The 14837-nt window shown below is 40.4% G+C and overlaps 1 protein-coding gene across 5 annotated transcripts in view; it reads left to right on the forward strand.

Annotated features, from left to right (window-relative positions):
• GABRB3 (gamma-aminobutyric acid type A receptor beta3 subunit) overlaps positions 1–14837 on the forward strand; it is a 340074-nt gene that overhangs the window by 301117 nt on the left and 24120 nt on the right. For all 5 annotated transcript variants that reach the window (XM_021098613.1, XM_021098607.1, XM_021098629.1 and 2 more), the window contains 2 exons: positions 2576–2658; positions 5915–6052. In XM_021098613.1, coding sequence (XP_020954272.1) covers positions 2576–2658; positions 5915–6052 — 221 coding nt within the window. The remainder of the gene's footprint in view (positions 1–2575; positions 2659–5914; positions 6053–14837) is intronic.

Raw genomic sequence — 14837 nt, forward strand, 5'->3', positions numbered from 1 at the left:
TTATGGCTTTTGGGAAGGACACACTTTCACCACTGGTGTGGATCTTATATGTCTGCATGGCACTCATGTGCTATTTGGCATTGACCTGTGATTGCCAAATAGGTTGACATTTTCCCCCACTGTTCTTCTGAGCCACTGAAAAGTAGAACTTTCCTCAACTTGCTGCTTCACCCAGTGCTTTACTCCTATTTCATTATCACCTGCATTTAGGTTAAATGGAATGAGCCCAACATAGTTGGCACATGCCTGATGTTTGCCAGGTGTTTTGGTTAAGATCTGCTGTTAGGGAATATGCTCCTATTGCCTAAAGGTGGTAGGTTTGTTGTAAATATTCACAAGGAAGACTCTCCAGAGAAAGCTGAAGCCTTTGTGAAAGGTGGAGCCTAAATTGTTGTTGTGAGTTCAAGGTAACTCTCTGAATCTCAGGAGGAGACATTCTTACTTCTTCATTCTTTGTTTGTTTGTTTTTTAGGGCTGTACCCATGGCATATGGAGTTTCCCAGGGTAGGGGCCGAATCAGAGCTACAGCTGCCAGCCTACACCACAGCCAAATCAATGCAGGATCTGAGCCATGTCTTCAACCTACACCATAGGTCATGGCAATACCAGATCCCTGACCTACTGAGCGAGGCCAGGGATCAAACCTGCATCCTCATGGATACTAGTCGGATTTGAGTCCATTGTGCCACGATGGGAATTCCTACATCTTCATTTTTATGATCCACTAATGAATGAGCACAGCCTGGTCTACCATTTGCACAGCTTCCACACTAGTTCTGAGATGCTTCTCCCTGTGATGCATGGCACTTATCTTGCAAGGTGTGTGCTGCGGCCCAGCCTTGGTACTGATATCTCCTCAACCATTGACTCTCTGCATTTTCTCCACCTCTGATATGCTTTATCCTGCCTCACTTTCCAGTTTGAAAATGGCATCACAAACCTCTCATTCGTGAACTTGCAAGTTTAGCTCCATTCTCATCATGAATTCATTTGAGAAGAGAAACCCTTGAGCTCCATTCTCCCTTTCAACTCAGGACACATTGTAGATTCTTGAGCAGCTGATGGTTGGCTGTCCGTGAATCAGTGACTCACCCTGTTACTGAACCACTTGGGTCCACTTGCCCTCATGCATTAAAGCCAATCTACTGACATCGGGTTGTGGGGAAGGAAAGCGCAGCGTTTATTGCAGGTGCCAAGCAAGGAGTCCAAGTAACTGGTGCTTAAAAGGCCCAAACTCTTAGAAGGCTGTCAGGGAAAAGTATGTAAAGACAGGGTGAGGAAGGGGGTTGTGGGGTGTTTGATCAGTTCCTGGGCATTTTTCTGATTGGTTGGTGGTGAGGGCATTGGGAGTCAACATCATCAATTGGTGATAGTTCCAACCAGTCTGGGGTCTGTGTGCTGGTAGGCAGCCTTCAGTTAACTTCTTTTACCTGGTAGGGGTTTCAGTATCTGCAGAACAGCTCACAGAACATAGCTCAGGGCTCAGGATAATATCTCCGGCCCTTGAGGAGAAACTAAAGGTTCTTGACTTTGTTGAACGGCTAAACTACTATTATTTTGACTTGCTTGACTGTTTTCCTTTCTTTCTGCATTTTCTCATTTCTCTAATTAAATTTACTCTTTGGGAAGGCTTAGGAGGCTAAAGTTTTCCTATAGCCAAGAGACAGATGGAGAATATAGCGGGGGCTGGGGGGATCAGGTCCAGGAAGACCCCCTTGTTTACAACGCCAGTCTGGATAGCTGTGACTGTGACTGTGCAGAAGGAGTAGAATTTAGGAAAAGCAGGTGTTAAACGTGATGGCCTAATCATTGCATTTTCATCAGAGGCTTTGGGAATATTGGTTTCCCTTAAAATGAGGCTTTAGGCAGAGTAGGAAATGAACTTGACGTTTCTGGAAGTGGTTTATCTCAGTATACGATGCGGTAGAGGCTTAACTGTCCTTGGGCCATGATATAAATTCTTTTCATGGCTGCAGCTGACCCCAAGGGAAGCTAACCCATTCAATTTTGGTTCATAATCGATAAAGTAGAAGCCAAATATTCTCTTTGAGAAGATAGATGATCTTGTGGTGAAAAGCCCTGGAGCATTAGCCCAACAGACAGCAGTCCCAGAATAGGATCAAGTAGAAACTTGGCTCAGAGCTCCAAAGTGTAGCCTGTGGATTAGTAGCTACCTGAATGCTTCATATTGAAAGTCAAAGGATTCACTTTTAATCTAATCAATGCTGTTACTGCAGCTAAGTTTTCTCTGTGCTAGAAAGGATAGAGAATCACTAGACAAGGAAGCAGAATAAAATCTGAAGATAAGAGCTTCCTAAGGAGCCCCCTTCTCTGACCTTGAGAGGCCAGCAAGATTCTATGAATAATTTTATAGGATTTGAAGTTCTTGTGTTGCTTTTTTGGAGAAAGCTGGCCTATAGTATGATGGAAACTTATCTATCATGAAATATGTTTAATCAGATGTGCTTTGGGAAGGGGTCCTACCTGAGGGTTACTCAGTGTTTATCTCAAGGCAGTTTTTCTGCTCTTTTTCTCATTTCACCTGTAATATATGCCCTCACTCTGTGTGTTTCAGAATCACCACGACTGCAGCATGCATGATGGACCTGAGAAGATATCCCTTGGACGAGCAGAACTGCACTCTGGAGATTGAAAGCTGTGTGTATCTGTATTTCTTGTTCATACACTTTGTGTTTTAGCCTTCTTATCATTATTTGACAAGGCATGTGTAATTTTCTCATTGTAGTTTTTAACTATCTTCAAGATAAGAGGTTTAATCCTCCACTCCACAAATTTCACTTCCATGACAGAGGGTGAGAGAGAAAGAGAGAGAGATAGAGACAGAAAGATGGAGAGGGGCAGAGCCAGAGAGAGACAGAGTGATAGGAGAGGCAGATAGAGAGACAGAGCCAGAGAGAGGCAGAGACAGAGAGAGGCAGAAACAGAGAGAGACAGAGGCTCCGTATAAAAGAGTTCTCCACTCTAATCTGACTAAGAGAGTCTGTTTGCTGTGCTGAAATAAAAGAAGACAGACTGAGTTCTCTGATGGCTTAGCAGGTTAAGGATCTGGCATTGTCATTGCTGTGGCTCAGGTTTCATCCCAGGAACTTTTGTATGCCATTGGACACAGCCAAAAAAATTTTTTTAATAAAAATAAAAAAATAAAAGAAAATAGATGCTTCCCCATCTCAGTCCTTTCAGTGAGAAGAGAGTGAACACTGAGGTGGTTTCTCACGAAGGGCTTTGTCACGCACCAGTGGCTGTGCTTCTGGGACCCCATGCAGTTGGAGTAAAATTCATTTCCCATCAGGAGCTCAGCTTTACCAGCAAGCTATTTCTGCATCCTGGCAATTTTATTCAATTGGAATAGTACTCAGATGCTGTATTGATCATTTAAGGTTGAGTGGTACATCTCAGTGAGGGGTGAGAACTGTAGCCACACGTCCTACCTGCTTCCTAGACCACATCCCCCAGCCTATCTGGATGTGGCCAGCTGTAGATTCATTTATCATTAATCTCCATTGGATTTAGGCTTGCCTGTATTTCTACTGATTTTTTTTTTTCTGGATACGCACAACTGACTTTGCAGTACATTTAATGCATTTAAAGTGAGAAGCGAAGGCCTTGGTGAGTCAAATTCTGGGAAGCCTCGCTGAGCACAGGCCTGTGTTTAGACCCCTGGATGATGCTGGCCTCACTCTGCCCCTTGTTTCCATAAGACATCACTGCCATGTTTTCTGAGAGCTGTGTTTTCAGAAGATGAGGGACCTGAGATCACATCGAGTGATGTCCGGGGGAAACATCTGAGGACATTCAGCATAAAGGACAAAGGACTCAGGGCAAAGATGATGGTTTCCCAGTAGCTGAAGAGCTGCATTAGGAAGTTAAATAGATTCTGTATGGCCAGAGAGCAGAGCGCCAATGAGTTGATGAATGTTTCAGGATGGCAAATTTGGTACCTAAATGAGGAAGCAGCTCCTATTCCAGCTATGATCACAGAGTGAGTGGACTTGGAGTATGTAGATTCTGTTACTGTGATATTTGACTCGGAGCAGAGAATGGGCAGGAAGATTGTCTGTCAAAGAGATTCCTTCAGGCTGCTGCGGTGTGAGGTCCTGCCCCCTCACAGAATTCATGATTCAGGCATTTGAATGGTAGAGGGATTCTCCTAGTGTGCTGGTGACTTGAACAATATGTGCAAAAGGTTGCATTAAAGTCAAGATGCAAACATATGGAAGAATGAATCACTTGAAGATATGAATGTCCCCTCAGGGGGCATCTGAGCCCTAGGCACAGCAGGCTGGTCTGAGCCACAGCCAGAAGGCTGGGCTGGGTGGGAGATGGCGGGGTTGGATGTACTTAACAATGGGCATAGGGCTAGTCCTCTGGGTTCTTGGAGTCTTTGTAGGGACTTTGGACTTGCTTTGCATTGGGAAAACATTTGAGGGTTTTTGTTTTGTTTTGCCTTTTTTTGTTTTGTTTTGTTTTGTTTTTGCTTTTTAGGGCTGTACCCGCCACATATGGAAGTTCCCAGGCTAGGGATTGAATGGAATCTACAGCTGCCGGCCTACACCACAGCCAAAGCAAGGCAGGATCTGAGGTATGTCTGTGACCTATACCACAGCTCATGGTAACCCTGGACACTTAACCCACTAAGTGGGTCCAGGGATCAAATCCACATCCTCATGGATGCTAATTGGATTAGTTTCTGCTGAACCATGAAGGGAACTCCAACATTTGAGGGTTTTTAAGCAGAAAAGTGGCTCAGTAAGATGCATGTTAAGATTATTAATGGTCGCCGTGGCCATTGGGTGAGAATGGAGTGAGGGAAGTGAGAAGGGGTGGGTAGAGACAGAGGGTGCGACCATGTGATCCAGGAAGGGAAAAGGACAGATGCAGCCAGGGAGAGGGCAGAAACTGTGGTGGGCACTCATAACCACAGCTTTGGTCTGTTTGTCTTATGTCAAATATTTAGTGTCTGCCTTTAGTCGTAATGTATGTTCAAATCAATCAGTCCATTGTAGTCAGGTTATTTTTCTGCTTTACCACTTAAAGTTGACCCGATTCTTTAGAAGACTCCTGGGTGATACAAATAACATCAGATGCTATATCTAGTCATTCTCAAGAAGCATTGATTGATTACTGAGTGAGCATGAGACCATGCTGAGAGCCAGCTTGGGAGCTATCATGTGGCAAATGACCACTGCTCTTTCTGCTGGGACCACTGTGGAATCTCTATGGACCAAGAGTGTCCTGGCAAAAGACATTTCCAAGGATGGCAAAGCTCATGGCCAGAAACACCTCATGAAACCATCCAAAAGTGCCTGATGTTATCAAATGTTGATTGATCAAATTCACCGTCAGTTTTTAACTTTTTAGCTTTTAAGAGAGTTGCCTTTCCAGGATTCTTCATACTTGAGATATTTTTTCTTACAACCATTTTATTCAGTGCTATAGATATGTGGGGTTTTTTTGACCACACCTGAGGCGTGCAGAAATTTCTGGGCCAGAGATTGAACCCTTGCCACAGCAGCCACTCTAGCCACAACAGTGACAATGCCAGATCCTTAACATGCTGAGCCATGAGGGATCTCCACTATAGATATATTTTTAATTCATTTTTACGTAAAGTCCAGGCCAGCCCTACAACTAGGTTTTGCAGCAGAACTCTGGTCAGAGCGCTCTGTCTCCCCACTTTCTCTGCTTTTCAACCCCAGCCTAGTCCACATCAACACCAGAAGTTAACACAAGAATGTCCTAAAGTTAGTTCTTTGATGACACTTCTTATAGGTAAGCATGTCAAATACATCTGCTTCAAATAGGGCAAGCTGTTACCTCCATTTTATGAGTAATGGTTGATTTAGACAAAAAGCTGCTTCCTTTCTGCCATGACCATGCTTCTCTCTCACGGCAGATGGCTACACCACGGACGACATTGAATTTTACTGGCGTGGTGGTGACAAGGCTGTTACCGGAGTGGAAAGGATTGAGCTTCCACAGTTCTCCATTGTGGAGCATCGTCTGGTCTCCAGAAATGTTGTCTTTGCCACAGGTGAGTCCTGCATCCACTTATGCCCCCTGAAGGGACACTGGCTGCCTGGGCCAAGATGCTGTCATTGGGAAACACCCTGCTGCTGACTCACAGTGCTGGGTCATCCAAAAATGGACCATCATCAATGATTTATCACCTTCTGTACCCCTTGTCTCTCTATCTCAAGGGGATGGAAAAACTTAGATGGGTGGGAAGCAGCTCCTGACCAGGAGATGTTCTCTGTGCTGGGTATCAAGAAAGTAAAAGACAGAGAGTGAAACGAAATAACCCTTGTTTGGTAACAACAGATTCATTCTTAGCAGATCAGAGGCCTTGGAGGCAGGAAAAAAGGGAAGGAAGGAATACCTGAGGGAGCAGGTGCTGTTCTCTCAAAAGTAAGAGATCTTCTCCCTCTTCTGGTCTGGTGTTCAGCCCTGGGCTAGGACCTCATACACCTGCTGTTGGTGATGCCTCTTCAGACACAGTCATCTGCTCCTGATATCATCTGTTAGACTGCCCTGGCCTGGTTTCATTGTCATCTTTGTTTCAACTGTCCAAAGACTGAGGAGGTATCTTCTCTCCTGTCTGGTCTTGCTGAGGTTTTATTACATTCCAGCCACATCTCTCACAACAGGCAGTGCTTTCTGGTGTTCTTACTGAATGCTGTGCTGTAGCTGAGATAATGAGCAACAGTGCTTCATAAACTGTAAGGTATGATAAAGACTGCAAATTCTCGGTTATAATGCTCAGTAAGGGCAGAGCTGGGATCTCTCATCTCAGCTTCCTCCTGTTGATGTAGCATAAACCGTGATGAAGGGGTAGGAATAAGTCCTGTCCTGGCTGGACATTTACAAAGCCCATGGGCCTGCATTGTCCACCTATTGCTTCTAGTTTGCATGCCCCTGACCCTCAGCCACCTGCCTTCTTTCACCTGGACACCTTCAACTCATTCTTTAGCTTCATCAAGATGTTGCTTCCTATGGGAGGGCTTTTGCCCCTGCTTTGCCCAGGCATGCCTGCCTGGCCACGTTAGGAGGCAGCTCTGCATTTCTGTAGTGCTGCAGTGACTGCCGCTGGACAACCAGGCACCTCTTGAGTCCGCAAGGATGCACCTCCCATGGTAAGAAACTGTTTTGGTCATGGTCTTGGCTGCCCCTGTCCCTGCCCCTCCCCTTTGGATGCCTGTCACACCCCAGGAATGTGGCAGCCCTCCCTGGACCAGCTTCCCTCCTCTCTACCTCAGCTTCTAGAGCCAAGTGATACACTGATAGAGACAGGAGCCTGAAGTTTGAAGTTCCAGCCTCATACGGTGCCAGCATTTCTGGGTTGCAAGATATCTTGCAACAGTGCCTGCAGGCTCTGTCTACGCTCAGAGGCACAGAGGTGCTCACCATGGGTGGGTGGTGAGGCCAGAAGGCACATGGGCTGATCATTAAGGAATAGTTTTCACAACTAAGAAAACTGCCCCGTGCTATGTTGAAGAAAAGGAGTCATTGCTTTGAAAACTAGAATTCAAACTGTTCTGCTCTCCAAGTGATGTGAGCAAAGGTCTGCTCACAACTCGGGGCTTGTCTTCTCTCAGGGCAGAAGTGCTTTTGTCTAGAAGATGCTGCCTGGAGGACTTTTGTTTGCATTTTCATGCAGCCTCATCAGAATGCCCGATTAGGAGGGTGCAGTGCTTCTGTGGGAAGCTGCAGTCCCCTAGAACAGCTTTCTTAGATCCTCTTGCCCAAAAGTACTCAGGACACTTTTTTTTTTTTGGTACAATTTCTGTCTTTCTTTTAACTATGTGTGTGGTAGAACATATCCTACACATATCTGGAGAAAATATATTCACTGCAGACTTGGGGTGAATATTTAAACTCTGCCAAGAGTCATCAAGTGATCAGAACACGATGTCACGTCTTCTTTCAGTGCTCATGAAGTTTTGGCATTTGCAGGGTGTTACCACTGGCTCCACATCAGTCAGTTATAAATCTCCCATCCTGCAAAAGTCCTGCACTTTAAAATTAATTTGGAGTTTTCCCTGTGATGCAGTAGGTTAAGGATCTGGCATCAGTGCAACTGCGGTGTAGGTCACAGCTGCAGCTAAGATTTGTTCCCTGGCCTGGAAACTTCCATATGCCTTGGGTGCAGCTAAAAAAATAAAATAAAACAATTCATTTATTTATGTAGAAATATTCTAAGCCACTTTGTTTAAAAACACTATTTCAAAATTAAATACTATATTCGTGTATTTTCCTTTCCATAAGTGTTCTGAATTAATAAGATTTCAGTCAGTAAACTGGGTGGAAGGACTCTCTAGCCTGAAAGAGAATTCTCTCCAAGGGATTAGGAAACCAACGCTCTGGAGATTTCTGGAGATGCTCCTTCTCAGGGTCACACAGGTTAAATTCTGTGTCTCACCCACTGCTCCCTCATTCTGCCTCTTTGAGGATCTTGTAGATGAAGGGGGTCATTCAAAGGCTGGCATGAACCAGGAGAGAGGTTGGACTCTGGATCAGAGAGGGAAAGGGAATGTCCACTGCTTTTCTCTCCATATCCAGTTGAATGGACAGTTGAAACACCAATGCCTCTGATTGGCCTTCCTACCAGTTATCTATTTCATTTGGAAAGTTTTGAATTCACACACGGGATGTATCATTCCTCTGTCAGTTGTCAGATAGCATTGCTCTTACTCACATGTATACATGGCATTCATTTAACTTCCTTTGAATTAATTTATTTGTTCATAACCATGTGCTCAGGGGTCCCACAAAATACCCAAACCCCAAATTTTCATTAGACCCATTGTGTAACAGTCACTGTTAAAAGCCACTGAATTTCTTGGAAAGTCCTGAATCTATTACCAATATTCCTTTTTGACTCAGAACGATTTTTTATTGAAAGAGTTTACGAAGTGAATACTCAGATTATTTTTTGGCATCGACAGACTGTAGGATAGAGCCAAACCTGAAAACAGGCATATTTCAGAAAATACTGAAAACGTGTTTTTTAAATAAGTGCAACTATAGATTCTTTGAAACTATTTTGATTGAAAGCTGAAAAGATATTGCCCTGCTGTATAAGCTTTGGGAAAGGTGTAGGAAATTTGTACTGAACTTAACTTTGAAACCTGTTCTAGATAAGCAAGGCATCATTATTTAAAACTTAGGGTCTGAAAATGTCTTTCAAAAATACTTCACAAAGCAAATATTATATCATTTTTATGAGTACTGCAGTTAAGCCAGTGACTTAAGCAGAATCTCCATAAAGGAAGGACTCTCACTGTTTTATCTAATTTCTGTTTAGCTAAATATAAGAAATATATATATGTTGCTAGGTATTTAGGATGTGCCAAAAATATCAAGTTGAGTAACCTTAAAGTAAACAGATCTCAATTCATTAAAAAAAATGGGAGAATTTTAAGTAGATTGTCAAACATAGAATGTAATTAATTATGCAAGGCACTCCTAGGAAGGATTAGAATTTTTCTCATGCTTATTTTTTAATACAAAGACTTCTATATATAGATTTTTATGACTTTGATGATAATTTTTATAACTTGTCTGTATGTGCACATACAGAAAAAAATTTAAAGTATCCATATAGAGGTAAGTGAATTATCAGAAAATCAACAATTGTGTAACTGCCATCAAGTCAAAAAGAAGAATATTGTGGGCACTCCAAGATCTGCACTATGATCCTAAGTTCCTTATATCCCTCCTTCCCAAAGGAAACCATGCTCTTGTTATAGTAGAGTTAAATTTGTGTTTTTGAACCTTATTGAATGAGATAATAGAGTTTAAGTTATTTTGTAACTCCCCTTCTTCAACTAAACATTGTTTGTGAAATCCATCTGTATCATATGGTTTATTTCTTTCCCTTGCAATACTACTGTGTGAATACATAACAATTTACTCATCATTCACTCTACTGCAGGTGGAGGTTTATAAGTAATGCCACTGTGAACATCCTTGTACTTGTTTTTTTGGTGCATATATGCTCACATGAATGTAGGGCATATACTTAGAGTGTAATAGTGAATGTTCAAGCTTCGCAATTATGCCAACCTGTTTTCTAGAGTAGTTTTTACCCTCTAGATCCACAGCAGTCATGCTCGTGTGGTTCCTTTTACCCCATGACATCCTTGATAATATTTCACATGGAAGTCACCTGTTGGGTGTTGGGTGATGTCTTGTGGTTTTAACTTACATTTCTCTGAATATTAATAAGGACGAGCACCTTTCCCTAATAGCTGTTTGGAGATCCTCTCTTGTGAATTACCTGTGCAACTCTTTTTTGTGAAAATTCTGTCAATTATGTATTGGAGTTACTTATAAATTCTGGATGCAAGCTTGCACAGATTATAATGTTTTACAAAAATGTATTTTTTTACATTGAGAGCTACAGTCTACCTGGAACTGATTTCTTGTGAATGGTGTGAAATTTTCGTTATTTTCCACAGCACCATTGCTCTGCAGCAACATCTTTGTCTTAAATTGTTTGTGCACGAATCTGGTTTTGGACTTTCCGTTCTGTGCCATGGATTTATTCATCCATCTTTGTACACTGACCTCACCATAATCACTGTAGCTCAAAGTGGAGCAGATCCTTCTTTCTCTTTCTTTTTATATTCTATTGACTTTATTATTTTTGACCCTTTACATTTCCATGTAACTTTTGTAATCAGATCATTAATTTTCATTTTAAAATGATTTGGCTTTTTATTAGGAATGCATTAGTTTATTTAGTGGAAGTGGCATTGTTACAAGTCTTTCAGTATTTTATTGCTTCATTTTTTTGGTCTTTAATTTGTCTCAATAACATTTTAGAGGTTTTTTGTGTAGAAATCTTGCACATCTTTGTTAAACCTTTCTATGTTTGATATTTTCTGATTTATTATAGATGGTGAAATTTCCTTAACTTCTTATTTCTTGCTGACATATAAGAATACAATGATTTTGTATTGAACAACTCTACTGAAGTATTTATTACTTCTACTAATTTATTTGAGGTGGTATTTTTACATCTTACCAAGTACTGCAGGGGTCTTTGTACACTTGGATTCCATATTTCCTAATTCTGACTTAATGTATTCTTTTGCCATTATGCATTATAATTATATATATGCATATACACACACACACATATATATATATTTGTCCCTATACCATATTATTATTATTAAATGCGGGAAAGTATCACTTAGATATAATTATAAATATCCTTATTTCTTTGTTAATCATTCTTTCCTTTACCTCCAAGTCTATCTGTGAATATTTCCTTCTGCCTAAAGAAGACTAAAAATACTTTCTTTAGTGTGAGTATCCCGGTCAGATTGCTTCTAAGGCTTTAAAAAATCTGTATATCATAATTTTTCTTACAGGGTGTATTTGCTGGTTACAGAAAGCTAGGTTGGCATTTTTCTTTTTCCATTTGAAGATTCTCATTTTCTGTGGTGTCCATTGTTTCTACTGAGAAGATTATTGTTGGTCTAATTGGTGCCACTTTCGAATTAATCTGTTCTTTCTCCCCTTATAGATGCTTTTATAATTTTTCTCCCTTTTTTTTGTTTCATTGGCATTTATGATGTACCAAGGTATAGTTTTCTAATTATTCTTCTTGGACTTTGTGTATCTTCTTGAATCTTTGTCTTGAAGTCAGGAGTTTTAGAGCACTGTCAGCCATCATTGCTTTTTCTCCATTTTCTCTCTCCTTTTCTTCTTCCAGGGTTCCAACACTGAATCTTGTCCATATATCTTCTATATATCTAACCTTGCTTTCTGGATTTTTTTATTTTTGTCTTCATGCTTTACTCTGGAAATTGTCTTTTGATTTATCTCACATTTCAACAATTCTTTCTTCATCTGTGTCTAATATGATACTATTATACATGGAAAATTGTTAATATAAGTCAAAATCTATAATGGTGTTTTCTTTCTTCAGAGAGGATTTAGGCTTTCTTCTGTCAAGCAGCTAGAGGCATTAGCAATCCAAGACAAGCTTCATTTACTATCTGGGATTTGGGTAATTCAGAGTTCAGAGTCAATGCTTGTGCACACTTGAATCTTTCTGATTTATCTTTACATCTTGGACTCTTTGGAATCTCAAGCTCTTGGGAATCCCTGCTTGATAGTGTCTGTCTCCAGCTTTTGCTCCCTTTGTTCCATGAGTCTGTCACATGTTCTACTTAGTTTCTCATCTTTCTGTTCCAAAAACTTAAGCTACCTGAAGCACGGAGTTCTTCTGAGTTTGTTCTAAACTGTGGCCCAGATTTTTACTGGCTTGTTATCCCTCCAGTGCCTTGAAGGAGATGTATTTAAATTTTGTGCACTTTTCCCTAGTTGTTTCCAATAGAAGAATTACCTGTTCCGTAACACCCAAACACCATAGCTTACTTTTCACTCTTTATTTTCTCAGAAAAAAAATTTACAGTTGTTTCAATATTTAATTCTTATTTAGTTTAGATGATTAGTTACATGAGAATAAAAAAGAAAACATTTTCAGATACATTTTTTACAGTCACATTTCAGAAAGCATAAATCATTTCATTCTTTTTTTCAAAATAATAACATTATAGAGAGGAAACACTTATCCAGAATAGTGTCCTGTTGAGGAAAGTGCTATAAAGCTCTAAGTCAGGATATCTGAGTCCCTGATTGCAACAATAAGAAGCTATGGAAATGGCAAAATATGTGAATAGCAGATAGAAAGGGTATTAGGTTAAAAGAAATACTGTGTTATATTTATTTCAACAAGTATAAGCACCTAAAAATCAAAGACCCCTTAAATATCACTCTGGACACAAGATCACTTGATTGGGATTTCAGCTTTTGTACTGGTCTTAAATGTACATTCGGCTGACCCACAAAAACTGGTATGTACAGTTTTTGCCAAATCTGAAATTACTCCTAACTTCTTCATTTTAGTTGAGCTTAAAGACTGAAATGTTTTATAAATTCATAGAGAACAGATTACTTAATATCTTTAATTATATGGTGTTTTTATTTCTCTTCTTTTTTCCTGGGGTACATTTGGACTGATATATTCTGACTTTATTTCAAAATACTTCTGCCAAGATTAGAAGAAAGAAAGAGAGAACAATCAAAAAATGAATGATGATGAAATATTTCTGTTGATACATGGATCTTCTGTTTTTAAAAAAATCAACTTTCAAAATACAATTTTGCCCCCCCCCCCGCCCCCGCCTTTTTAATGGCTATACCTGTGGCATAGGGAAGTCCTGGGCCAGGAATCAAATCAGAGCTGCATCTGGACACAGTGCATCACACTGCATCCATGGACACAGTGACACCAGGTCTGAGGTACATCTGTGACCTACCCTGCAGTTTGTGGCAATGCCGTAGCTTTAACCCACCCACTGAACAAGGCCAGGAATCAAAACCACATCTTCACAGAGAAAACCTCAGGTCCTTAACTTACTGAGCCATAATGGGAACTCCCTAGTTTGCTTTTCAATTATGATTATGAAACAATTTTTTTTAAGTCTGCATGTCACACTGTTAATACATGCACTTAGTTTTCTCCAGAGTCCATTTGTAAATTCCATGCTTTAGTTTTTTCCTAAACTAAAACGCTGTGATAAAATTATTACTCATTGGGTCTATAACATCTACTATAGGTCTAGAAATGATATTATATGAAATGTTAGAAGGAATTGTCACTTGTATCTCATTGTCTTAAATTCCAGAGACAAATTTCCTTTTTTTTTTTTCTCATTGACTTGTTAGAAAGATCTTTAGAGACCATTCATCTGTCCTTATGAGCCAAATGCTGCCCCTAATCTCTCAGGCCAAACTGGTGGAACTAGAGCAAACTTAACTCTCAGTACCAAAGGAGAGTTTAACCATCTCATCTTGTTGCTATGAAATCATTTTCCTTTTAAGGGCTCCTGACCTATGAAATATGTCTCACTACAGAAGCCAAATTTCTTCAGGAATTTTTGCTCCACATCATCTTTGCAAAAATAACTCTTCATCTACCTTCATCTTTTGGAATTGCTTTTTAGACTTCCAACACAATTTTTAAAATATGTTCAATGGTAAAAACACTTAAATTATAGAATACTGAACACAGAAGTCACCCTAGAAAGAGAAAGAGGAAAGAAAGAAGGAACTTGCTTGTACTGAGTGTGTATTTGGGGCCAGATAGTATGTCTGGTACTTGATATGAATGAAGCAAGCCATTTAATTTCCATTAAAATACATGTAGTAGGTATTCTTTTTCTTATAACCAAGTTATTAAAATATGATTTACATACTGTAAAATTTAACCATTTAAATTTATTTTTTGAAGTATAGTTGATTTACAGTGCTGTGTTAATTTCTGCTATATGGCAAAGTAATTCAGTTGTACACACACACACACACACACACACACATACGTATATATATTTTTGGCTTTTTGTCTTTTTTAGGGCCGCACCCACAGCATATGGAGTTCCCAGGCTAGGGGTCTAATCAGAACTGTAGCTGCTGGCCTACACCACAGCTCACAGCAACGCCGGATCCTTAACCCACTGAGCGAGGCCACAGATCAAACCTGCAACCTCATGGTTATAGTCGGGGATCATTAACCACTGAGCCACGACGGGAACTCCCTATATATTATTTTTTGTATTTTTTTCCATTATGATTTTTCCCAGGGTACTGAAGATAGTTAGTTCCCTGTGCTATACAGTAGGAGTTGTTGTTTATCCATTCTATACATAATAGTTAAAATTTAGCCATTTAAAGTTATTCAGGAGTTCCTGTCATGGCTCAGTGGTTAACGAACCAGACTAGTATCCATGAGGATGCATGTT

Source organism: Sus scrofa, chromosome 1 (assembly GCF_000003025.6).
Source record: "Sus scrofa isolate TJ Tabasco breed Duroc chromosome 1, Sscrofa11.1, whole genome shotgun sequence".
Classification (NCBI taxonomy): domain Eukaryota; kingdom Metazoa; phylum Chordata; class Mammalia; order Artiodactyla; family Suidae; genus Sus; species Sus scrofa.